The sequence below is a fragment of the Typopeltis vanoorti genome, chromosome 25 (genome assembly GCF_054136105.1).
Source record: "Typopeltis vanoorti isolate ZY-2024b chromosome 25, IOZ_Tvanoo_1.0, whole genome shotgun sequence".
In the NCBI taxonomy this organism is placed as follows: Eukaryota; Metazoa; Arthropoda; class Arachnida; order Uropygi; family Thelyphonidae; genus Typopeltis; species Typopeltis vanoorti.
This window is the reverse complement of record NC_143573.1, coordinates 30,295,681-30,322,675: the sequence shown is the minus strand read 5'-3', so window position 1 is coordinate 30,322,675 and position 26,995 is coordinate 30,295,681. Positions and strand designations below refer to the sequence as shown.

The 26,995-nt window shown below is 35.0% G+C and overlaps 1 protein-coding gene across 1 annotated transcript in view; it reads left to right on the top strand.

Annotated features, from left to right (window-relative positions):
* ttv (exostosin glycosyltransferase 1 ttv) overlaps nt 1-26,995 on the top strand; it is a 288,389-nt gene that overhangs the window by 201,590 nt on the left and 59,804 nt on the right. Inside the window, exons 2-3 of the mRNA XM_090414748.1 lie at nt 22,156-22,357; nt 26,618-26,737. Coding sequence (XP_090270874.1) covers nt 22,156-22,357; nt 26,618-26,737 — 322 coding nt within the window. The remainder of the gene's footprint in view (nt 1-22,155; nt 22,358-26,617; nt 26,738-26,995) is intronic.

The window sequence follows — 26,995 nt, the reverse complement described above, 5'->3', positions numbered from 1 at the left end:
AAGACTTGAGGATGAAGAACTTGGATGTAGTTACAGCCTAAGACAGGAGGATGTGGAGAAGACTCGCCAAAAACAACGACCCCGCTTAAGTGGGACAAGATGCAGAAGAAGAAGAATTGATCGAATTGTCATTGAATAATTTCGACATACCATTGTGACTCGAAGTTTTAATTTTTTCCCCTAATTATATAATATATATATTCTTATTACTTAAAAACTGGAGCTGCTTACTGGAACAATCGCTTTTATTTTCTATAGCGTCTTTATTACAGAAGATGCTGCATGGTTGGGTGAATTGGAAAAGTTTTTTTTTTGCTGTTGCTGTTTTGTTTAATCCCCACTGGTTTATAGCGTACTGAAAAAGTCTCTTTCTGGTTATACCACTATAATCTAAAGAGTTGTTTTAAGGACACAACTTGTCTAAAATAATCCTGGCATATCAGCAAACACCACAAGAAAATCGGTAAGTGAAATATCTAATTTCTCGCTGGTATGTACTTGGCAGCAGTTAAAACGCCTTCTTTCTCCTTTCCACAGGCCCTGCAAAAAATATACCACGTAATCTTTTGCGAAGTGCTCGTTCATTTAATACTGATAGGATTTTCTTTTTTACCTTAGAGAAATCTGAAACCATGATCAAATTATCGAAACACAAGTTGCGTTTTAAATTATAAAAATAGACAGAATTAAACGTATATTGTACACAACCTGGGAAATTTTTCATGATTGGAAACGTGTTCTCAGTATTGCATTTTCTTGTTCGTTCTGTTATTCAATCATCCACTTACTGTAATTGAGAAAGTAGAGGAACAGCCCCCTTCCCCTCGCTGGGCTTAACTCTTAAGTGTTTCTATTATCTTAGCTGATCCGTACGGTTGTTAAAGTTTTTGTAATTGTTTCTGAATGTGATTGGAATCAATAAGATGTTTTCTACTAGAGCCGCCACTTCTTTTTCAGTCCCGTTAGAGAAAATTGGTAACAGGAGTAATTGCAGAACGAATTCAATCCAGACTTGATACAAAGCAACTCGCAGTTGACAGACATAACTAATAACGACCTTTCAAGAATTCTTGAGATGAATCTGGACGTAGGTCTCGAATCCTTTTCCAATTACGAAAGAGGATCTTTCAGTTCTTTTAAAAATAAGTGGGAGATGTCATTGTGTTTGACTTTCGTATAACTTCATAGCCGTTGTTGCATTTACAGTGAGATTTCTCAAAAATGATTGTGTAAACACGTGAAATTGATTGAAGATAGACATAGGAACATTGGAAGCTATTCAGGACGCAGAATGATTTTCGTTGAAAAAGATTGACTCACGTAAGAGACGACATTAAAATAGTTTCACGATTTCTGATAGAAAATGCATTAAAAGAACGTCACCATTCACACAAAAGATTTTGATGATAACATTTGAGTTTACAGAAGTTAATTGAATCCGAAACGATTTTTTTTTTTCTGTTTCTAAATACGAAACTAATTTGAAAATATATCCACGAGTATTACATATTGGCAAAGATGTTTAAAAAAAAAAAACGAACAATGGGAAGCATTGTAGAATGATGCCAAAAAAAAAACTGCTCTGAAAAAATATCTTATTTTAACTAAAAAATCCAATTCTATGCGTACTTTTAGCATCACGAAATTGGAAATAGCAAATCTTGCTCCTCCTGTTTCCAGCTTAATTAACACAGCAGTATGGTTTATCTGATAGCTTCTTTCTCTCTAAAATATTAAGACCCCGTATTGCAATAAAGAACTTGCAGAAGCCTTTAAATCTGACTTAGAAATACCATATGTGAATGGGTTCACAATAATCGCTGATGCTTCGTAACACATCTCTAACCTATGTAGTTATGTACACACACACACACACACACACACACACACACACACACACACACACACACACACGGATCCTTGTTTGTTCAGGAGCCGAATTTGCGCAGGGGAAGCTGACGACAATCTAATGCGATAGCACATATTGGAGATACGCCTACTAGTAAACATCACGCAGAATTTCTTTCTCCCAAGCTTCCAAACATGAGACTCCGTTCTTGCTATCGGTCACTAAAAATACAGGAAATTGATATTTGGGATGCCAAGGATTCACCAGGATCGATTAGCGGTAGAGTTGTCATTATATAGAAAATGTAACTGAGGTGTTATTAGCTTCATCTAACAAGCCGTAGTTAAATATTCTAAATTACAACTGCCTGTTTTCATGTCTGGTAATTTGTCATCCTGCAAATTTTCAGGATAATAAACTTCACTTTTACAAGTGAATTTTATTATCCTGAATTTGTGTCCCATTTCAACCTTCATTAGTTTCCCAGTTTCGTTGCAGAGAGAGAGAGAGAGAGAGCTTAGATTGCGGTGATAATAAAAATAGGGCATGCAGCACACAGAAGTTGAAATATATAGAATCAGCACACATTGGATATTCCAATAATCAGCCAAGAGTTCCACGCACGCATTAGTTTAGCACGAACTGTAGCATCGGTGTTCTCTTGGCCAACAAATGCTCACGAGTTAATTAAAACCCAATGTGAAATTGCCTGTATTATGGTTCCATGATCAAATGTATGTACGTACAAGTATAATAGGAAACGATAGAATTGTTTTGTCAACCCAGAATTGATATTTATGCTATGGAAAAGATTGTACATCTGTTTTTGAAGTACTTGATGATGGTTGATTTTTATTGATCTACACTGTGAGTTTAGTTGTCATTTTCATTTTTATAGCACAAAACCTAAGAACTGTTTAAGTATGAACAAGACATTGGTGTGTTAATTCTCATATCTATAGATGAACACCATGTAGAATATCGAAATTGGACTCTTTGCGATGATTGTACTGTAATCCCTCGATTAGTGCGTCATTTTTTTTTTCGATACCCAAATTCTATTAGTGCGCCTATATACATATTAAAAAATAAATGTTACAGATTTAAAAAAAAATTGTATCTTTACATTTTTATGGCTAACTATTTTAAAAAATCAAAGTGATTTTTAATGGCATACTACACTACTTCCATGTACACTATGTATACTATGTTCCAAATTTTTACCGCCAAAATTTATGTCGTCTGCTATAATACGCACACAGATTCGAGACCCTTCGACACTTCTGCGAATGTCACAAAAAAAGAGAATCCATTCCGATAATAGGGTGATCAATTCTCATCTTTTGGGATGAGATGTTTATTATTACACGTCGAAAAATTAACTTCTCTTTTATGATCATTGTAGTTTTTTAAGTGCTTACTTTAAAATGACAATGATAACGTCCAAGAGTTAATTAAATCTCATTTTGAAGAATTGAGTGATTCCGAAAATTTAGATGCACAGCGGAAAGATCCCGAAGAATATGAAGAAAATTTAACCACTGATGGTCAGCCAAAAGAGATTTCACAGAAACAATTTTAAAATATTTTTCGTACAATCGAAGTTTTTAAGCAGCAATGCTTCGAGGCTGACCCTGATGAATAGAGAAGCAGTAAAATTTGCGGAAGAGTAGAAGAGCCAATAGGGCCATACCGTCGGTTGCATGAAAAAAAAAGAAACAATGCCCGCTAGACTACGTTAGCTCAATTCTTTGTTAAGAAGTAGAATAATAAAATTTATATTCTGAATATGTTTTATTGTCTTTCAGCTTCATAGTTTTCCTTTAACGAGGCCCTGAGACATACCTTAATTCTTTTATAAAAAAAATTAAGGTTCAAAAAAGAAATCTGAGGAACGAATTATGCTTTTTCCCTTAGGTTATTATATTCGATTAGTGCGTTTTTGATTAATGCACCTGTTTTAAAGAGCGCACTAATCGAGGGATTGCTGTATTTGATTTTTATTAATTATATTGAAATATACGTACACTGTCTAGATATAAAGTAGTAACGTAGCAAGTAGTTTGTTCGTAAATATTTTTGTGTAGGGGTGCGGGAGGGATGAATAACTATGATTGCGAAAATTGCTTCATATTCATCCATCAATACCATGCATGAACATTTGTCAATCTCCCAAAACAATAAAATTTACATCTTCGACTGATTTTTGTTTACTTTCCATTTTGAAATGTAAAGGCTTATTTTAAATATAAGACTCTTAATTAGCTATTTTAAAAACTTCGTTTCCATTTACCAGAAAGCGCAGAGATTTGTAACCCCCCCCCTTCACTGTATCGTATTAGGCAATTTCATTTGATTCAAGTACTTTTTAAATTTTCTCCTTGTTTACGCGAGTGTCTTTTTTATATGTTGGAAACTCTTCTTACTAATCGTTTAAGTATTAATAAGGTACTGAAATGGAAAAAAAAAATCATAATAAACAGTGCACTATAATGTGAATTTTAATGATGCTTGTTTCCCAAGAAATAATCCTGATAATCATCGTAGAATTGCCGTGTAGCTTCCATCTTTCATTGCTTGTGACCTCATCACATTCAGCAGCTTTTCGTCGAAAAAAATTAGAACAAATTTGAGGCGAAATTATAAATGAAATATATACTGTATTAAAAGGTCAAAAGTATTGAGGACGATAGTCTATAATGAGATTGAAAACAAGATTCTCTTATTTTTCATCATTTAAATTGCATTTTCTCCTTTTTTTTCAACTAAACAATTTACAAGATAATTAGCATTTCTTTTAATGTTGAGAAATGTTTTCAAGGAATTTGGTTTAGTTGTAATTATCTACGCGGCTATGTTATGAGGCCAGCGTATTGATGTTTATCAGCTTTTTCTTTTCCGGCCCATTGACTCTTTTTTTTTTTCCTCACTTTCAGTTGTGAAAAGGTTAGTAATAGTTTTTATAATAGTTCGTTTTAGGGTTGCAAGACATCGTTTTCCTTTGCCAGTCCTGCATCGGTGTCCGCATGGATGCAAAAGTTAGCGAAATAGATAATTTATTATATTGATCCCATATACACGATAGGTCGAAGAACACGTAAGCACATCATTGCCGTGTATGGGACACAAGCGAAGATTGAGAAAGAAGTTTATTAACATTCTTTCTTGAAGAGTTGCAGTTGTTTGGAAATGCTTTGTGAGAAAGTCTTGTCCAAAAGACAGGATTAGATGGAATAAAAAGAGGACAGCGAAAAGCAAGTTCGATGTGTTTGTAATTGGTTGCAATTTCAGCGGAGCATTGACTGCTGAAGTGTACCTGTAGAGAGGATTTAGGTGTACGCCATCCCAAGCATGTGAACAGTATTCTGGGGATGAGTGGATTTATATAAATATAAAGTTCGTTGGGTGTGTACAACAGTCTTCAACGAAAGCGAATGCCTAGTTTTTTGGATTCTGAGGAAGCTATTGATGTGATATGTTTATGCTAGGAGAGATTGGAGTTAATTGTTAGTCCGAGTAGAGCGATCTGATCCTCCCTGGTGATTTGTGTATAGCTGAGGGTAAGAGTAGGTGAGCTGAAATACCTTTTTTAAGAAAGAAAAAGGCAAGCTGCATTTTGTCATTGAAGTGAAGATAATTATCATTAAACGTATTCATCAAATGAGAAGGAATGTATGAAATATTCGTCTTACCATTCCGTGGATATATAGGTTGAAATAAGAATGCCATAAACAGCATGAAATTCCTGAAGAAATTTGCCTTTTCATGTTCAGTAAGTTTTCCTAAACTGTGCCCTGCTGTTCTTGGTACTTGAAAGCAATAAAGATGGAAATCGTCATAAGGTAAACAAAAATGTATTGATTTACCTGCTAGTTTATCCTACTGGGCTTTCCTAGTGCATTATTTCAACAGTTGATACAAGACTATCGCTGCCGTATAAACTGAAATTGATTCTAGATTTATTATTTTTTTTAAATCTTGCGGTTCACGAAAATGTTACCTTAATATTTCTCACATGCTGAAAATTTCTGATGGTACAGACATGTGAAAAGTCTGTGCATGCACACACACACACACACACGCACATATATATATATATTTCTGTTATCGATTTGCTTCTGAATATAAATGTAATTAGTATTAATTTTACTTTCATATAGAGAGAGAATGCCCTTGAAAATTGCAGTTGACTTGGAAAAAACGTTTTTGGAATTTATCAGTGTTTTAAAAAACATTTCAATCCTAGAAAAATGAATTATAGCATTTTTTCCCCTCGTAAGTGTCATTTTATTTTTAATTCCAAATTACAAAATTTTGGAAAATCATATGTAGTAACCCTAGAGCAACAGCTCGTCCAGATCACAAAATGCGTAGAGCTAATGGATATATATGTTACGGTTAAAGTGATAAATCCGGTTTTTATTAAGAATTACCGGTTAAAGTGAATAATTTACGAGAATTAATCACTTTAACCGGTTAAAGTGAATAATTCCTAGAGGAGTCTCGTAAATGTAATAAGAACATGTTTATAGGTTTTATATATAGGTTTTCATTCTCAATAGAAATTATAACAGCTTAGGTTAGGTTAGTTTATAATGAAAAAAAGTTTATAAGAAAAGTACTTCTTTTGCACTCAATGAAATCAGAAATCATTATAAACTAACCTAACCTAACATCCATGGGCACATGAATGGGGATATTGGCTCTCTCCCACTGACACTGTTGCAGAATGAATAAGAAAAGAAAGGTATGAGAAGCAAGTTTATGACCATTGTTCAGGGGCGAATCGTGCATAGGCACTGCAGCACCCCCAATTTTTCTCGATACATAAATATATTTAGTAATTTATTTATATTTGCTTCTAATATTTAATTTTATCATCAACAAATCCTATACAATTCTCTTATTTTGTATAAAAAATAATAAAAATCCTTCTTGTAGCACTTAGGAGGGCGAAGCACCCTAGCAGCACTGTGTTTACCACAGTGTCATATTGCTACGCGCGCAAGCATATACAGTGAGATGCGAGCTATTAGCGTAATGCGGCACTGTCCGTCGCACAGTTCCACTGTTGTTTGCACCAGTAGTAGAGTGTTCGTAGTGCTTATCGTGTTTACTCCGTCTCTTTAAATATTTGGACATTACAATTAAAGACATAACGTTAATTTGTTATAGTTTTTATTTTAGAACATTATTGGGGTTATGATAATGGATTTTATTTTTAAGTAATTTTGAATTATACTGTATAAACTAATTATACTAAACTGTATACAGAACTTGAAAGCAGTGGGAAAGGAGGAGGAGGAACTGTTAGTAAGTGAACAGGAGGTATATGAGGAATTGAATAGACTTGATGTAAATAAGGCTGTGGGACTTGATGCTATTTCACCACGTGTCTTGAGGGAATGTATCAGAGAGTTAACAACAGCTTTTGCATTCTTTTCAACATGAGTCTCTCACTGGGTCAAGTTCCAAGGGAGTGGAAAGAGGGTAAAATTGTTCCAATTCATAAGGCAGGTGATAAGAGTAAAGCTTTGAATTATCTACCAGTCTGTGTGTCTGGGGTTGTGTTCAAGGTATTAGAGAGGTTAGTTAGGACTAAGATTCAGAATTGGATTGACAACAGAAAAATACTCTTTGGCGGCCAGCATGGATTTACTAAAGGAAGATCGTGCTTTAGCAATCCGCTTGCTTTTTATAATAAAGTGACAAATGCGTTGGATAAGGGTGTTGCATATACAGTGGTATATTTAGATTTTGCAAAGGCGTTTGATAAATTACCACATGACAAGCTGGTTAAATTGGAACGGATGGGGCTGAACAATAGATTGGTTCGCTGGATTAGAGATTGGTTGGCTGTCTGATAGGTATCAGGGAGTTGACTATGGAGGAGCGATATCCCAGAAGAGGAAAGTTACTAGTGGTGTACCTCAAGAGTCTGTTTTGGGTTCATTGCTTTTTAATTTGTATGTAAATGATATCTGGAGAGGTCAGAATGGTGATATGCAGTTGTTTGCGGATGATGCAAAGTTGGGGAGCTATCAGGAGTAGTGTGGATGCTGTAGCTTTGCAAGAGGACTTGAATACAGCTAAATGGGTGAATGAGTGGGGATGTCAATTCAATGTTTCAAAGTGTAAGGTTTTGAAATTTCGGAAGCAGAGATGGGATGTAAAGTACACAACCAGTGGAAATATCTTGGAGGAGGTAGAGGAGATGAGAGATCTGGGAGTGATTGTAGACAAGGACCTAAAATTTCGGGGACATGTTACTAAAATAGTGAAGACAACACAGCGGATAATGGGAATGATGCGGGGGACATTGACTTGTAGAAGTAAAGATGTTATGGTTCCTTTGTATAAGGCTTTGATCAGGCCACATATGGATTACTGTGCACAGATCTGGTCACCTGGTTTTCAAAAAGATAAAAATGCGTTGGAAAAAGTTCAGAGGCGATTGACTAAGGTAGTTTCTGGTCTCTGGAATGTAGAATATGAAGACAGATTGACAAAATGCAATTTGCAGAAATTGGTGGATAGAAGGAGGGGGCATATGATTGAGACATATAAGCTGTTAAGAGGTTATTACCAGATTAATGTCGGGGAAGTTTTGCACAGAATGGGTGAGGATAGCAAGAGAACAAGAGGTCATCCCTGGAAGCTGTATAAGGAGGGTGTGAGCAAGGGAGTGAGGAGCAAGTTTTTTGCATGGAGAGTGGTGAGTGATTGGAATGCATTACCCGAGAATGTGGTGAGTGCAGAGACAGTAAATTTATTTAAGGCGCGGTATGATAAACTGTGTGTATAACAGTGGACCTCCCACGATGAGTCTTTGACTCATGGAGGTTTTTATAATAATAATAATAATAGTAGTAGTATAATTTATCGATAATAAACAATATTTTTTCATGAAATAAAACAAGAAGAATATATTTTATTTTTAAGTAATTTTGAATTATACTAAACCATATGATTTTATCCATAATAAACAATATTTTTTCATGTTTAAATTTTTTTTTTAATTTTTACCATAATTTTGGTATTTTATCCAAACACGTATACTTACAGTGTGTGTGTGTGTGTGTGTGTGTGTGTGTGTGTGTGTGTGTGTATTTCGAAAGTTGCAGCATCCGCACGATTTCAAGCCACGAGCCGCCACTGATTGTGTTAATTATTAGTATGAACAGCTATCGTAATGTCTCCAGAATGCTTGTTTTGCATACTTCCTTATAACATTTCACTTCCGTGGTATGTTAAATATCAGATTGCCTCATTGGCTTTAGTTCGTGCACGGTTTTGATATAAGCATAGTCCAAACTGATAAAAGAATGGAAAAGAAAGCGGTCGCTAGCTGAATAACAAACAGCATATTTAGACCACTTGGGGGGGTAGGGGGGGGCGTATGCCCGAAAATAAAACATTCCATTGAAATAAGCATCCCGAGAATCTAATGAATGGTTACCGTGACAGCAGGGAAATTCCCTTTAATGGCTTGAGCACCTCGTTAATGTTGCTCTGCTCACATCCTATTATCGAAACACTTAAAGGGCGTGCTTTGTTCAGCTTTGACCTACCTTTTCATTAATTTCTACGGCACAGATATCTATTAAGCGCGGATGACAAACCAACTTCCTTGCAACGACCGTTTTGTACACACCAGTACCCGGTGTCATTCCGCCCATTTTACCTTCCGCCATCTGTTCAGTAGCTGCAAATTTGGATTCCGCCTTCCCTTACATACGATTGCTTGACCTACATTTCCATTCCGGTTAATGATGACGTGTTGTCAGCGTGCACGAGCGTAGATTTGATTTTGTTTCGTGGCTACGTGATTATCTTGGTAAGTATAGTGGCTGATGTAATATGTAAGTAGCGAACGTACTTTTCTCTCTTTTCACTCGCATAACACAAACAGAATGGGTTGATTGACTCCAGTTCTTCGCAGATGTCTTAAAGAATTCAACGACTTAACCGTATTTTTCAACCCTCTCCTATTGCCAGTAGTACAGTAGTGTGTGCGCTTGCAACTTTAATGGTAACAGACTCTAACATTGTTAAATAATTGGCCGCCGGAAGGAACTCCGGAACTGCTAAAGGTGAACATAGAAAACTGTTGTGAATACCGCGCTATAAACATCTGTAGATGCTTCACGTCAGGTGGCAAAAATGGATCCCTCCGGAATGCTAAAATGGGTGCGTGATCGAAGGAAAATGACTCGCAGAATGCATTAAGATGTCACTGACATGGACCAGAATATTCTGTTTGCCCATGAAAAACTTGTGGCTTCATATAAATTAAAAATTGATAAATTATAAATTTTCGTCTACCTGTTGCTACCAAAATATACATAAAGTACTAGCTATTAGCACCCTAGCTCTATCTCTTGGTGCAAAGTTAATTCATTGATCTGTATTCAAACAATGAGTAACATGAAAAGGTATGAAACACAGGCCTCCAAAATAAACCTGTTTCTTTTGGAGGTCTAAAGCGACTTAAAAGTTTCATGTTTTGTCTCTAGAGCGAAGTTTCCGTATTACTTCTTCTTCCGGCTATGGGACTAATATCTGCTATTCTTTATGGGAAACTTTCATGCACCTGACTGCCTAGTAAAAGATAAGTTTCGTGACAGACGATTGTTCTTCTGGATATTTTCATAAGAAGAAGCAATCACCTTTCTTAATTTTTTATCCTAGAGATTTGGCAGCTACTCAGCTTTCCGAGAAAATTTATTTAACTTCGGTTGCTTTTGATTATCGTCTGTTCTGTCCAAAAAAAAAAAAAAAGAGGAATTTAAAATATCTGTTAGAAACCGAATCATATGTATTGGTAATTTTCGAGTCAAGGCATGAAAATAGTATTTCGCTCTTGATACTGATTTTTAAAATAAATGCAAAACAATTTCTGAACTTAAAAATTAAGCCAGATACTGGGTAAGTAGAAGATTGGCTACAGTTTAGAAACAGCTGCTTGACTAACCTAATTGTTGGAAATTTATGTCACCCAACTATCCGTGTCTGAATTAACCTTTTACTTTTCCATAGTTTTTTTTTTATTTATTTTATTTTATTTTTTTTTATAAATGCAATGTTGCAGTAATATATTGACCCATCTTTACCTTAATGGCATTCGCCTCTTCGCTAATATATGGTAAATAGCCAGATTTTCTTTTCAAGCTGCCACAGCTTCACACTAGAAGATCGCATTGAACCATGTCATGGGATTGAGGTCACGAACCATGACCTCAATCCCATGTTCCGTGCAACTGAGAGCAAGACTCTGTGCCAAGGCAATTTGGTAACGTTATCTACAAACCAGTTGTCTGTTGACTTCGCCTTCTGGCGCCGAACATTATTTTGGTGACACAAAAAAACATTTCTATTGGATTATCGTGGTATAGGTAGTATGGAAGTGTTCACGGTATCAGTAACAGCACGATAATCTTGGATTTCATCCACTGGAACTGCCGACCAGTACACGTTCAGCTCTTCAAAATTCTTCCGTTTGGAGGATAAAGGTTCTGGAACTTTTTCAAACCCTTAATTGAAACACGTAACTTGGCTTATCGTACTAGAACTTTCTTTCAGAATTAATTAGTTCAATTACGTCTAACCCCCTCCAGTTAGCATTTCACGTTTGGTTCATAATTCTACTGCCGTGTGCGTTACACTTTTGCCTCAAAAGCATGCTGAAGAATCCCATCTCTATAGATTCAGCTCTTTAAGAATTCAACCAGCCACTAAGCTTTCTTGATTTTTTTCCCCTTTATGATATTTTCGGCAGTAAGATATAAAAGAAATCAGCCAGCAATTGATTTTGATATCTATATATACAAAAGGTGGACGAACAATAATTAAAAAAAATAATAATAAAACTAGAAATATTTCAACAATTAGGGAATATTTGGGTTTTCTTGTAAATTATAAAGTTATAAAAATAATTTACAAATGGTAACACATTTATTTTAAAATATTCTTGATGTACAAAATCATGTTAAGACTTGTCGAAACGATCGCTTCAAGAGCTCGAAATTGCTCTCACAGAGGAGTGGGGAGATATCCTACAAGAACTGTTTGATCATCGTATCCGGTCCATGCAATCAAGATGTCCCGCTGTTAATGGAGACTATACGTCCTATTAAAAATTAACAAAAGCGTTTTTAGCTATTGTTAAAATTATTTCACGCTAAAATGTATAATTGGTTAAATTTGTAATAAATATCGATTATGTAAGAAATATTTATTCACGTATGAAGTACCCAATAGTTATAATTATTTGCAGAAATTTATAATCATCCGACAGAAACTAAAATATCCTCTAATTGTTTTGAGCAGTGTATTTTTCGAAACATAGGAATGTCAGATTCTTAATAAGCCAAAATAGATTCATTCACTTCGTTGTTACAAAATTGCTTATGTAATCAGAGCTGGTCGTTATATTCCTCTAGGCAGTTAAAGGAATCAAGTTGTTAGACAACTCAGTGAGATATTTCAGTTTGCCCATAGATAGTGGACATTTTCGAACTTTAAGACTTGATAAATAAATTTTAGTTGTGCTAAATGATCATGTACTACTGCATCTGTTATTGCGAGTACATAGATAGTTCATTGCCTACATAACGACATCATTTCCCCCCAATTTGTTGCTAATAGTCTAACAACATCAGGTATCCATCATCTTTTTTTTCCAGTTAACTTACTGTCTTTCGTCTCATAAATAAAGAAGTTGAATCTGAAGATGTTTAAAATAGTACTATGCTCTTAAAGAAACTGACTTCTAGGCGGTATTACATTTTGGGTTGACTGAATCTTCACTCTGTTTTTGTTGCTGTGGTAATGGTGAAGGTCTGTATCACAAGGCGCCAGCAGCGCTCTGTCGTTCCACTATTGTTGACACAACCGTACATCCTGGTTGAGGGCCATTGACACGAGTTTTTCACTTGGCAAAGAGTGGGAAAAGCTTCTTCTGACTTAATCCAGACAGCGTGTCAACATTCTGACGGTGGATCGTGAGACGTTTGACTTCTCTTCGCCTGTATTATCTTAACATAACTTTCAAAATAAAATAAAAAAAAAGTGGAAAAAGAAAAAAAAAACTTGGATTTTTAACATCGGATAAAAACCAGCACGTGGCCAAAATTAGTTTCAAACAGACCGAGAAATGATTATAATATTTTGCTACCGTAATATCGTATCTATTTCACCACCTGTCAGTCTCAATCAGTCGTTGTCTCCAAATCATCTCCAAAAAATTTGGGTGTAAAGGGTTAGTTCGCGTGCGTGTTACTTAATATACAAACCGAACGTAGCAGCCCGGTAGTCTTTTTTTTTTTTTTGCTGTATCATCGTCTGGATTTTTCGTGCTAAGACTTTTATTTCATTTCCTTGCTAGTTAGTTCCGTGGTCTGTTGGTTTTTTAAGTAGCTTAAACATTTCAACAAGGGGGAGCTTAAAATAGCCGTTCTATGTGTGTGTGCGCGCGCGCGTGCATTTAAAACAAAAGGTCTTGTTGATTCTTGTTTTTAATTTCCTGTTTCATTATTTGGACTCGTGCCATCTAGTCTGTAGAAATGTTATACTGCCGAGTTGTTTTCTAAGGGTTCTAACTACATATCATAGGTTAGCATTTCTGTTTATTTGTGACAGTGGATAGAAAACGAACCTGTGCCATAAAACAGGCTGTGAATATGTTAACTTCCCAGACCTCATGATCACTAGTTACATAGTTTACAAAAAAAAAAGAAAATATACAGTCAAAAAGATTTTATTATTATGCGACACCTCCAGGGAGTTCCAAAGACTCATCGAGGGAGGGCACCTGCTCTTCAACTCTCCGTCTCCACCACTCCACCAACCGCAACTACCTTCATCTACACCAGCGCCATCTTGTGATCAAAAATGAATATTTTATAGTATGCGATTTGGGGATCATTTTCACATGGTCTTAGCTGTCCCTTACTGAAATTGGATCTCGTTTCACTAATACATTAGCAGAATGAGATCAAAGAAAGATGCGGTCAGTATTATTATTATTTGATAGATGGAAGCTTAATACTAAAGCTACCAAAATGCTCTCGCGTGGGATAATAGCTCAGATTACTGTCCGTCATGTCGTAACATCTGTGTCCTCCTCACAACTAGAGAAATATGGCCTCGGGTCAGTTATCGGCAATGCGGTTATACTCGACTTCTGGTAAGTCATGCGATTGATGAGAATGCGTTGTATAAACATTTGTCTTTGCATGTTTCCCTCCCAATAGCCCATGCCAGTATTGCTATGGTATTAAATGCTGAACGGTGGATTCAACTGCACCAGCCACTAACAAAAGTACTTTCTGTGCTAGCAAAATTGTTGCGACACTAAGATTTTTGCGAACGTTTTAAATATTCATTTAATATATTGCTGCTTCGTTAGATCCATGCTAGCACAATAGTGGGTGGAAAAATCCACTATTAACAAACCTAATGTATACCTGGCTGCCTTTTTTCACGTATCAAGAATCCGAAAGTTGTTCTTTCTCTTTCGAGATCGCTTGCCTCATGTTCGTTTTTTGTTCAATTAAAATGTGTCCTGTTCTTATCTAGGGCTCTTTGGGAGAAATACGCTCTTCTATGGTGATGTTAATAACATCGGCTGGAATGCTTCGACTAACTTTGTATAGATGAACGGACAAAACGAATCTTCACTATCCACCATCTACAATACTACGTCACTGCCCACTAATAGTGTGTTTGTCTGTTATTTGCGTGTATTCTCTGGTTTGATTTGCTTATATGTGGAGTGAGAAACCTGCATTAAGGGTTTTTCATTCCGCGTATAGAAAAAAAAAAATCTTCCTCTTTATGAGATCGGCTTACTCATCTTTAATTGAAATAGACCGTATAAAGGTTTTCGTTATGACAAAAATTGAACTCCAATATTTTTCAGTGACAAAGCTCAATGCGCCATTGTTCTTTCAACTGAAAAAACAAACAAACATAATTTTTTGAAACATATTAAGCGACAAACTCATACGCTAACCTAACAAAAATTAGTCTATTCGACAGTGTATAGATTATTTGGAATTATTGTTTTAACTCTATAACGAATGCGGCCAAGTTTGAAAATAAAATAAGCGCATGCGCTATCTTTACCCTTCTGGTAGCCCATCGTATGGTAAAACCGTTGATTATCACTTGAAGTATAAAAACAAAAGAGAAATACAGTATAACGTATTTCAATATTATTGTATTTAGATAATATTTATTTATTATTTATAGATTGTTTGTCATAAAAACTTCTATCGCAAACAAAACAAATTTATTTTGTTTATAAAAAATGCGAACTATTGCATATGTGCGATTATAAAAGATTTTATTCTTATTATATTTTGATAGTTAAAAAATGTTTTTCTTGTGTAAGATAAATTAACACAGATGATTGTGTGCAAATATGTTTAGATGACGAAATATTTGTTTAAAAATGATATAGCTTTTAAAGGTTGATTGTCCCCTCATACTTTTTGATTGGCATTTGTACACAAGTTGTATTAATAAAAGTTTTTGTGTGAAATACGGCTTTTTTTGCTCGACGATGCGAGCCCTTTGGTAAAATTTCCATAGCTCACCACTGAGTGTATGTGTCCGACGTTTGATATACTGTATATATTATGGACTGGCGATTATTATTTATAATTATTGCGCAGGGATCTCCAGAGAGTTTGGGAAGAAGGCCACTTATTACTCACATAAATTGTCATACCTTTCATGGAATTCATTTACTCTACTTGCATGCATCATTCCAAAAGCAAGTCATTCCAATCACGCACCGCTCTATGAAATAAATAAATAATATATATATAATAGCTCTCACCCCTTTCTTGACTGCATTCATTCTCAACTTCCATGGATGTCCTTTCCTCCCCCATCCTGAATAAAATGAAAAATTTCATCTACTGGTATTCTGCATGACCCTTTCAGGAGTTTGTAGGTCTAGTCTAGCATAGCATATCATCCCTCTTTCTCCTGTTTGCTAGTGCAGTCTGCAGTCCACATTCTCAATCTGTTTTGATAATTTACATTCCACAGTCCCGATATCATCTTTAACACTCTCCTTTGTACTCTCCGCTGTATCTGCATCACCATGGAGACCAGACCTGCGTGCAGTAGTTCAGGTGAGGTCTCATCAAGGCCTTGTAAAGAGGCAAGACAACTTCCTTATCCTTACATGGCAATGTTCGTTTCAGCATTACAATTATTCTGTGAATTGTATTCGCACTCTTTGCTATATGATCCTTGAACTTTAACTTCCTATCTACTAAAAACTCCAAGATCCATAGCAGTTTCTTATACCATAATCTCATCAATACTATTATTAAGAGAGAGATCACCAGGAACTCATTGAGTGAGGCAACATATTGCTCGCACCAATCTTCACCTGTTCTTAAATTCATTCATATACGTACTACCTCCAGTGGCAGTCCAACCCAATCACAAAACACTGAGTAGAAAAATCTAGCTTCATCTCCGTTGACAGCATTCATTCTCGACTTCCAAGGATAGCCTCTCGTCCTTTCCCAATCCTCCATAAAATGAAAAAATTCCATCTACTGATAATCTGTATGACCCTTTCAGATGTTTGTAAGTCTCAATAAATTGATAGCCATTTCACATGCCCACGATCCATCTTTTTCAAATCATTTTGCAACTGCTGCATGCCAGTCATATTCCTGATTACCCTACCTATCAGCAAACGGCTATATGTCACCTTTCAAATCCTTCCCAATATAATCTCGCATCCTCCATACATCACTTCTATCAGCAGTCATTATAGTACCCAACGCTAGTAGTTTTTAATCCAAACCCATATCCTCCGACTTATGCAAAAGCTTTGTAAAGTCGAACTATCATGGTGAATCCGTTCCCTTTGCTTAAACATTATTATGAAATGTTTAAGCAAAGTAAACATATTTAAGCATAGTAAACCTATGCCGTTCATTGTAAAGTATAGCTTATCCGCGAGCGTTTACATTTAAACTAGAAATAAGGTAAATTGTCATTTGTGGTATGAATAACTTGGATATTTTGCTTACTAGTCTCTGTCGGTAGTGTTGTAATTTATGTTTTTTGAGAGAAATTCATATCTAGAATTTAGTTTAGTCTACTAATAGTTTAGAAGCTGTTATTTGAAATTTAACAATATAATGCATTTACCTCTTTGCGAACTGTAAAATGCTCTACTATTGTTTATGCTTCGAATTCAAATGCGTCTTAAAACCTTAGCTAAAGTGGAAACCTTGGGATGTTACCTACTCTTCTACTCAAGAATACGATTATAGCTCCATTTTGTGCGTGTGTTTGGGATTTCCCTCCCCCCATCCACGCTTTTTATCCACTATCTGAGTCTCCTATTATGTTGCCGTTGTCACCAGAGCTCGTATTGGTCACTTTATTAGACTCATAAAACTTCTTTATGGCCTGTTTACTCGCTACTCGCGGACTTTCTTCTTGCCGTTCTCGCAGCGTCGCTTGATTGCTGCAGTAACACTCAAGCTGCTATTGCAGTAATTTCATTTAAAGTCGAAACAAACGCGAAGGGTATTTTTTTTTTTTAAAACCAATTTTGGAAGTTTCAGCAAAAATTTAATACTTTTGAATGACGTTTTTGGAATTTAAAGACGAAACTCGTGTGCGTGCGCGCGCCTAATCAAAATAAATATAGAAACGGAAGAAAACTCGCGTAAAAACATTACATTAGCTACTTAAGGAGTGCTTTCTAGAATTGTCTGTTATATTTTATTTGGATATGTGGATGATATTTTATTATTATTATTTGACACCTACAGGGAGTCCAAGACTCAAGGGAGGGCACCTACTCTACAACTCTTCATCACCACCACTCAAGCTCATCCACCAACTGCATCATCTACACCAACGCCATCTATTGTCTTCCACCACCACTAGTATTTTTGACAGACAATCACAAACATCCATCCCTGCAGGATTCGAACCTGCAGCTTTTGGCTGGAGTGAGGATACACTAACCCAGTGGCGCACTCAGGATTTAATCTTGGTGGGGAGGGGCAAGTTGAGTAGACGATTTGAGAATACACACTATGCATTGTATATATACGACACATGACTGAGCATCTCAGTGATCACCAACAATAGGTGATATCCATGATCTCTTGTGGCCTGGCCCAGCTCGGGCAAACGAAGTGCCGCTCGGTCCGCCCAAGCACTACTTCATTCGGTTTGCGTTCACAGCAGCCGTGACTCCCGAGAGCTATAGGGTATTCCCACCATATGTGACTGCTAATTCATAAGTAGTTTAGAAATAGAAGACACAACACAACATAAATTTTAAAAAATGAATTTTAATTAGGAAAAGATTTTTGGAAAATTTTCTAGTGTTTTTTTAACTTTTTCTTTTGGGGGTGCAGAGCCCCTTGGTCCCCTCCCTGGGTGCACCACTGCACTAACCAATCAGCCAACCAGGCAATTTGGAACGACTCCTCTAAGTTACAAAAGTTTTTTTCCTTATTCAATGCACTTCATCCCAGGATCCAATTTACCGTTAGAAGTAGTAGTAAATAACCAATTAGCTGTTTTAGATCTTCTAATTCTTCATTAACTAGATGGAATCTTGCAATTTTCAGTTTTTCAGAAGGTCTCATACAGACCATTATATCCATGCTGAATCCCATCACCATCCTAGTCAAAAGGCTGAAACTATTAAAACTTTAGTACATCGTGCCCACAACGATGTACTAGTCTTAATAAATTTGACTCAGTGAGTCAATAATCTCAGGTCACCAATCAGTAGTGAAGAAACACCCCATTACTTATTGGTGACCTAAATTGGGCTTGAAAAGTTCCATGTTTAGTCTTTAGAGCAAGTTTTCTTCCATAAAATTATGTAAATAGCTAAATACATTTTTAGCTGCTCAAGATACTAATGTACTCTGAGTTCAGAATCTTTCATAACCACCACACATCTAAGAAGTAGCAGGTTTAGATTTAATACCACTTTCTGTACCTTACAGAACTGATCGAAATTTAATTTCGGAAGTTCTACATTAATAATTTTTTTTATAAACATTGTTATTTAATTCTTTACATGTTTCTTTTGGTATTTGTAAATATCATTTGTTTATTGAAAAACTAAAACTAAAACATCTTTTACGTTTTAAAATTTCCATTATAAGTTTATATCAATTAGTCAGATACTGTTTTCCCTGTAAGAATGTTAAGATTATCAAAGAATGAGCCATACAGTGAACCTGAATTGGTGATGTAAAATGAATAGAAATAGGAGATATTAAAAATTCATCCTTATCCAGTCCTCTTAAGGTTTCTGACTGGTCTCTGAAGAGAACTAACCAGTTCAAAACAGCTGTCAGGCCAGTGAAACCCATATCAAAACCACTAATAAAAGATGACTATACAGATGCATGGACAGCACTCATGTCTTTTAAGTAGTTCAGGTTAAGGCAATTCCAGTGCCAAGGATTAATCTTGTAAGCTCTCTGGTCAAATTTCCAAAACTTTCAAAGTTTCTACCTATATTTGACTTTGAAATAAGGATGGATCTTTAACATCCCCTATTTCTATTTACAATATTAAGAACTTTGTTTCAAAGGTGATCAAAAGCTTATGAATTACAAGCTGTGTGATATTCCAACACATTTTCCCACTTAATATAAAGTAATACCAATATTTCTGATTTTCCTTTTTAATAATGTTTCTGAAGTTTACAAAAGACAATTCATTGCTAAATTGATGCATTAATTAGAATCTGCATACTCACTGAAGATAACAAAAAAATTCATAGCTTTTGAAACATAGTTACTGTAGATTTCTGCATTGTCAAGGATAAAAACCACTATTTAGGCATAGCTGTTAAGCCAGTGAAGTCCTATAATCATTAAAAAATAAATAAACTAACAAAAAATATATCATATAGATTATTGGGCAGAATCTTTTTTAGATTGTTCAATATGAAGGTAACTCATGCTAAAGGTTTGTAATTTTTGTACAGTTGCAATCACCCTAAAAACTTCATTTATGTATTGATTTAAAAATACAAACTTTAATTAGCTAGCAATAAATCTCACTTTATAAGGAGAGTTTCTGCACGTGTGCGCATGCACACACACATTCACTTCCGAATTTGAGTCAGTTTATATAATGAAAAAATATCTTGAACATATAAAAATGTAATATTTTATTTCCTGTTGGTTTGATTGTATGGGAGCAAAGAGGGAAGTTCACTGATTCTTTATATATTCTTACATCCTCTCCCAGTTTTATGTTTTGCTGCTTAGGTCTACTTTTATTCAGCTCCTAAATTTGGGTTCCTGATATTTACAGGAAACTAAATCCAGATTCAACTCCAATCTGTGGGTATTGTGTGTGATACCTAATCCCTCAGCTTTTGTCCTCTGTATAGACTCGAGAGACTTGTTGTAGACCAATTGTATGATTCAATATTGACTGTCTACACTCTTCTCCGTTTGGTTTCTCTGTTTACAGAATGAAAAACTCTGCCACCTATGCACAAGACTGGCTAACTTGCCTGCAGTTGGAAAATCCTTTATTTCATAGAATTTTCTTCATGTCAACAAGTAGTTGAAACCTAGGTCTTTTCCAACTGAAAGCCATACATTACTTTGTTCTTCTGACACTACAGATCCTTTCCTTCTTGCCATACAGCCAATGTGAAATCTATAGGAAGTTGAGGATTTTTTTTTTTCACAATCAGAGAAGAAGAAGAATCCAAATTTTCAGTTAAAAATACAAAAACTTAACTTTTTCATGTATTATTTATGAATTATAGTAAAATTTTATATAAATGCCATTGGTGAAAAAATTAAATGAATTATAAAAGAAGATGCTAAACAAAAGTTCTAATAAGTATTTTCATTCCCCTCCCCTGCCACCACTACCTCAAATATATATATATATATATATATATATATATATGTATGTATGTATATATATGTGTGTGTGTGTGTGTGTGTGTAATTATATGCTTCAACTCGGTTGTTGTGATACATTTTTAAAAATTGATTTAATGACTTAAAAACCGAGATTACGTATAAAGATTTAATAAGATTAATACAACTAGTTTTGGCTTATAATAGCCTTCATCAGGTATTCTTAAAGGAAGAGAATAGTAATAAACATTGAAGTATCTAAAAACTTGAAAATACAGGTAAAATATCGATACACATAATTGATACATAAAAAACGTATTTTTTCAGAACAACTTGAAAAAATACGTTTTTTATGTATCAATTATGTGTGGCGATATTTTACCTGTATTTTCAAGTTTTTAGATACTTCAATGTTTATTACTATTCTCTTCCTTTAAGAATACCTGATGAAGGCTATTATAAGCCGAAACTAGTTGTATTAATTTTATTAAATTTTTATAAGTAATCTCGGTTTTTAAGTCATTAAATCTATTTTAAAAAAAAAATATATATATCTTTTATTTATCTTTTCATGTTATAGAATATTTCATATTCTTTCTATTGGTCATGCTTTACTACACACTACACCTTGTTTATTATCTATTTCAAGTTGGAAATCAAATAAGACTATAGTCTTTGTGACAAGTGTGTATATGGTGGAGTGGTTGAAATTTTGTGGCATTTATCTGTGTGGCAATACAGTTATAGTTTATTAAATAACCTTCCTGTCATATGGCATTTGTTTGCTCAAAGCCCTTCTGCATTTTTTTCTGTGGAATATATATATATATATATATATATATATATATATATATATATAGATATAGTGCAAAATATTGTTGATAAAAATCCATAGCTTCACCCAAAAATTAAAACAATTTGTAAATTTACATATGTTTTTGTCCACATCAGTGTATACACAAACTCCTAAAATTTTTCTAAGACTGTGAATATCTTGGTCTCTCATTTTTGTATGAACTGTCCCCATAGAAGGATGCTGACCTGTAATACATTTTATAATAGTATTGTGGATGGGCTAAAGATTAGATAATCCAGAAACCCTGCTTTAGAGAGCAAACATAGCACTTTTTCAAGTCATTTTAAGCCTCCAGTAAGCAGCAGGGTACATGGGCAGTAGTACATGGTTTCATAACCATGTACCACCTAAAGGCATTCACCAAATGTCTTCTGACCACGGTGGGATTTGAATCCAGAGTCTGTTGATTGGAGAGTGGGTATACCATCCAGGCCAGCACTTATAATAGCAGTGACAATATTAAATGGCAACAAAATATTTTTCTCTTAATTTAGTAATTTGCTAAATAAAGCAATTTTCATTTGTTTCTTTCTTTACAGGCATGATTATCAGGTGCTCATGCAAAATTCCACATTTTGCTTAGTTCCCAGAGGACGGAGATTGGGCTCCTTCAGGTTCCTGGAAGCATTGCAAGTTGGCTGCATTCCAGTATTGCTCAGTAATGGCTGGGAACTTCCATTTGGTGAAGTCATAGATTGGAAAAAGGCTGTAGTTTGGGCTGATGAAAGATTGTTATTGCAGGTATGTGGTAAATTTGTGAATTGCATCTTCTTTCCTAATGAGCATTTTCTCATGAAATGCTTATAGAGATATCATTATTAAATTAATTAGCATCTTTAAATGGATAACAGTTTAATTGTACTAAAATAATTACTTCAGTGGGCGTCTTTATCGTAGTAGTAAAGTATTGTTTATTTAGCCTTTGGGGAGATTAGGGATTGCATGAATAGGAGAAGAATATGGACCTTGTGTCCATCCTAATTACATATTGAGATTGCTTGGGGGGGTGGGGGGATTTAGAACAGGAATCTCCAAATTTATAAAGTTATTTGGATGAACTTCAAGCTAAATTGAGTATGACTGTGTATCACACTGTTTCCTTCTCTTTTTTTTTATTTTATTTTAAGAACCAATTTTATAGCAACTGGTTTTATTCAAATTAACATGGAGTTTACAAGAATCAAAACAGGCACTTAACAGTCCAAGTTCATCAGTCAAAGTTTGGAGGAAGCTTCTTTCATTTACCATTAAAGTAAGAATTCACATACCTTTATTTATTGGTTTAAAATTCTGATTCAGCTTTTTATCATACCAAAAAAGGGGGGAAAGAAATTGTAGCACAAAATTTAGTGATTTGTCAGTTTTAGTTTGCAATACTGATTCGTCTATAAATTTTCTACAGCAGTCTTAAAACCTCCCTTATACAAGGGAATTATTTTGCCCTCTTTCAACTTCCTTGGAACTCTACCAAAACTGTGACTTAAAGAGCCTGGTCAGAGGCATTGCCAGTTCTTTTGCACATTCTCTCAAAATGCAAACTGATATCCTATTTAATCCCACAGCTGTATTCACATTGAGATTCTGCAATATACCAAGAACCTCCAATTCATCCACCTCTGTTCTCACATAAGTCGCTGTCACATATGTCACAGCATTAACCTCACTTATATGATATACCCTTGCAAAGTGGTTACTCAGTAATTCAACTATTTTATCTGCTTCTGTCACCTTGTGACCATCAGCACTCATTAAGATTATTCTTCCATAGTCATTCTTCCTCTTATATGCCACATAGCAAAAGAACTCTTTGGGATTTCCCTTGGCCTGCCTGGCTAGTTTCTCCTAATAATTTGGTTATGCCTTCCTTACCATACTGGTCAGCTGTCACTCCATCGACCCTTGTACTATTCATGAGTTTGTTCGTCACTTTTCTCTTTATATACCCTCCACAGCATTTTCTTTTTCTGAAGCTCATGCTTAATGATATTACTTATTCATCTAACTCCTACCTGATTAACCCTCCTTACCTTAGGTATACAATTTAATATAGCTTCATCTAGATGCTCCCCCCCCCCCTGCAATGCACTACTAACATCCTTTCCATGCAGGATTTTATGCCATGGCACAACTTCATGCTTCCTCCTAAGCTTGTCATAATCACCCACCTAGCTCTAGATATACCCCCCCCCTTCTTGTATTCTTCATTTTTTACAATCTTCCAAGGCAAGACCACATTGTCACTTTCCCAATCGGAGGCAATGTGACCACCATAGTTATGGATAGCTCTTCTGATTCCATGACCAGGTCCAATACTTTTGCCTCCCCCCCTCCATTGTATGTTGCTTCAAGTAATTATCTCTCAGTAGGTGTATAAATTTCATTTCCTTCCTGCCATGTGATTTTTCTTCCTTCTAATCTATATCTTCATAGTTGAAATCCCCGTCCCCTCATAAAAATCACTTGACCTGCACTCATTGTACTAATTTGCTAATGCATGTCTTCCAGATCATCCCTGGAACCCCCCTGGCCTATATCAGCAACCAATCATGCATTTTGTCTTATTGGCCTTGATCTCACACCAGACTACTTCAAATGAACAGCTACCCTCATGCCATCTCCTATTCTTTTTGGCTGCAATTCTTCTGCCGTCATCAGCAGTACCAATCTTCCATCTTATCTTCTTTGAAAATACTAAACCCTTCACATTCTATCCCTATAACTACATCATCTTCTGTTAGCCAAGTCTCACTAATGCCTATAACTTTTGGCAAGATTGCACTAACCAATGCCAAAAACTCCTCCCTCTTGTTTCTGATTCTTCTTGCATTAGTATATAGAAACTGCAGCATTCCTTTAGGTCCCCGACCACCTTTACTTCCTGAAATGATTATCCTATTCAATATTTTGGCTTGAGAGACCAGATTCTGTACTTGTTGGTCATTCTCACACAGACTCGTCTCATGGATGCCTTCCACGCATTCACCTGCATCTACCCTAAATGCTTAAATTTTCCTGAATTTCTCCTTCAGCATGCTTGATGAACAAAGCTCTCTAGACACCTAACACTAGTTAGATGCAGTCTGTCAGCTTTATACAAATCCTTCTTTCTATCAAACACAGGCCATAGACTCACAAACTTTACATCATTCCTTCTGCACAACCTGTGCTGATTTGTTTGCTATCAATGCCCTCCTCCTTAATTTGTCTCTATTGTATCATGGCAGGAGATTTAGTTTTACCTTCTTGTTCTTCATTTTTGCTTTTTCCAACAACTCTTTTACATCCTCCTTCATAGAATATCTTTCAGATCATTGGTATCAACCAAGACAGTTCTTTCGCCTTACCTTTTTGTATCTGGATGGGATGACTAATATCATTAATTTTTGTGCCAGGGAAACATGACTTTGTTATACTTTTTGTTAAGTACTCCTCTGATCATTGAGTTAGAATCCATCTTTCTTTGAAAAAGTAGCTAGAGGTGTGTTTCTGGTAAAGTCCCTTTCAAAGTATTTTTTGAAAATTGAACATCTCATGAAGCCTAAATGACTCCAACTTTAAAGGCCTCAAAAACCTTGTATTAATGTAGAGTTTCTGTAAGCAGTCCCAGGATATTTTTATACATTATAAAATGAAACTTTTTACATTACATTACAAAATGCAACAATGCTTCTGTAGCACACCACTACTTGAATTCTTTGAGCCATTTCTCTTAAAAAGCACGTGTTTTAGTCGATGATACAACAGAACTATTTTCTTCAGTGTTTTTATGCTTACCCTTTCCTTTGCCTTTTAGTTTTGTGCTGCTTCACAAAACTAGAAAGTGCAGTTTGCATTTCCTGTATATGAAACATCTATATGAAATAATTCAATAGGAAAGACAAATAATGAAGTGTATGAAAACAACTAAAAATGGGCAACACAAGCAAATGAGCCAGGCTAACATTTCAAAATGGCAATACTGTGATTCAGTTTCTAACTGGTCTTTGCAAGACAATTGTTTCTTAAATAACATTATAAAAAATAATAAAATAAAAATAAAAGCTTTCCATGATGTAAAAATATTCAGGTATACAATTACTCTAAGCCAATTCATGTTGTGAATTGTGAGAATAAGTATACCCAATACTCCATTACAATCATATACCTGCTTAATGTTTAAAGAGGATATTCAGAAAATAAGCATATAAATTTGCCTTATTTCGTATTACAGTTGGCAGTGAAACAGAAAAATCAGCTACCTTTTTATATATATATATAGACACACACACACACACACATAGTGGACAGAAAATGATGATATATATGTGTATATAATAGGTGGTATCTTGTACAAACTAACTTTTCACAGGGACAAAGCCTGCAAAGAAATTAACTTATCTCATTATCTTATCATAATTAATTCATTATCTCCTGGTTGAAAATAAATCTTGTTTGTTACATTCATTGAAGGCTCCCATGATCAAATAATTTAGAGGTGAATAAGATGGTTTAAAATGAAATGGGAAATGTGTAAATTATGTGAAAAAAATGGGGAAATATATCTTAATTGATTTAGAATGAGACTAAACTCACTTGCAACTTGTACATAGGGCTTCATTTCTGGAGCCCTGTGTACAAGTATACAACTGCATTTATTATAGCAATTACAGTCAGGTTAAAAATAAGCATGAAGTGCATCTTATATGTGTCGTTATTGAGACGATATATCACATTTAGGTATTAAAATGCTTGGTAAAGCATGGCATCTCATTTTCCTCTCAAGTACATAATTTGCAATAGATTAGAAAAATAATTTCAGACATTTTTTTTTAATTTGCCTCTTTAAATAATTAAATTATTTATCTTTCATACTAGAAAAAAATAACAATAAAATTGTTTGTAATTTCACATATGCCTATCCTTTAATTTGCTTTAATATATTAAAGCATAAAATTCAAAGTTTCTGAAAAGTATTTTGTTTTCATATCTTCAATTATGGAAAGAATACTCCTATTGTTTCAGGTGCCTGATGTCATCCGTTCCATTCCGAGCACCAAAGTCCATGCTCTTCAACAACAAACACAGGTTCTCTGGGATAACTATTTTTCCTCCGTCGAAAAAATTGTGATGACAACATTAGAGGTAATTTCTTTTTTCTAGCCGCTAAGCAGTAATTTGAAATGATTTTTTAAATATTTAGCCTCACTTTTCTATGTTTTGTATTAATATATTATTAAATGGATAAAAATTCTTGTATAGATAATACATGTATTGTGTTGTACAAAAAAAATTGAAATTTCAAAAAAATCTGAGATTTTTCTTTAAAAAAAATGTCAAATATAATTCTATTTTTCATGAACTTTATTCCATCCCCTTTTTCAATTCTTCTTAATAAGGTAA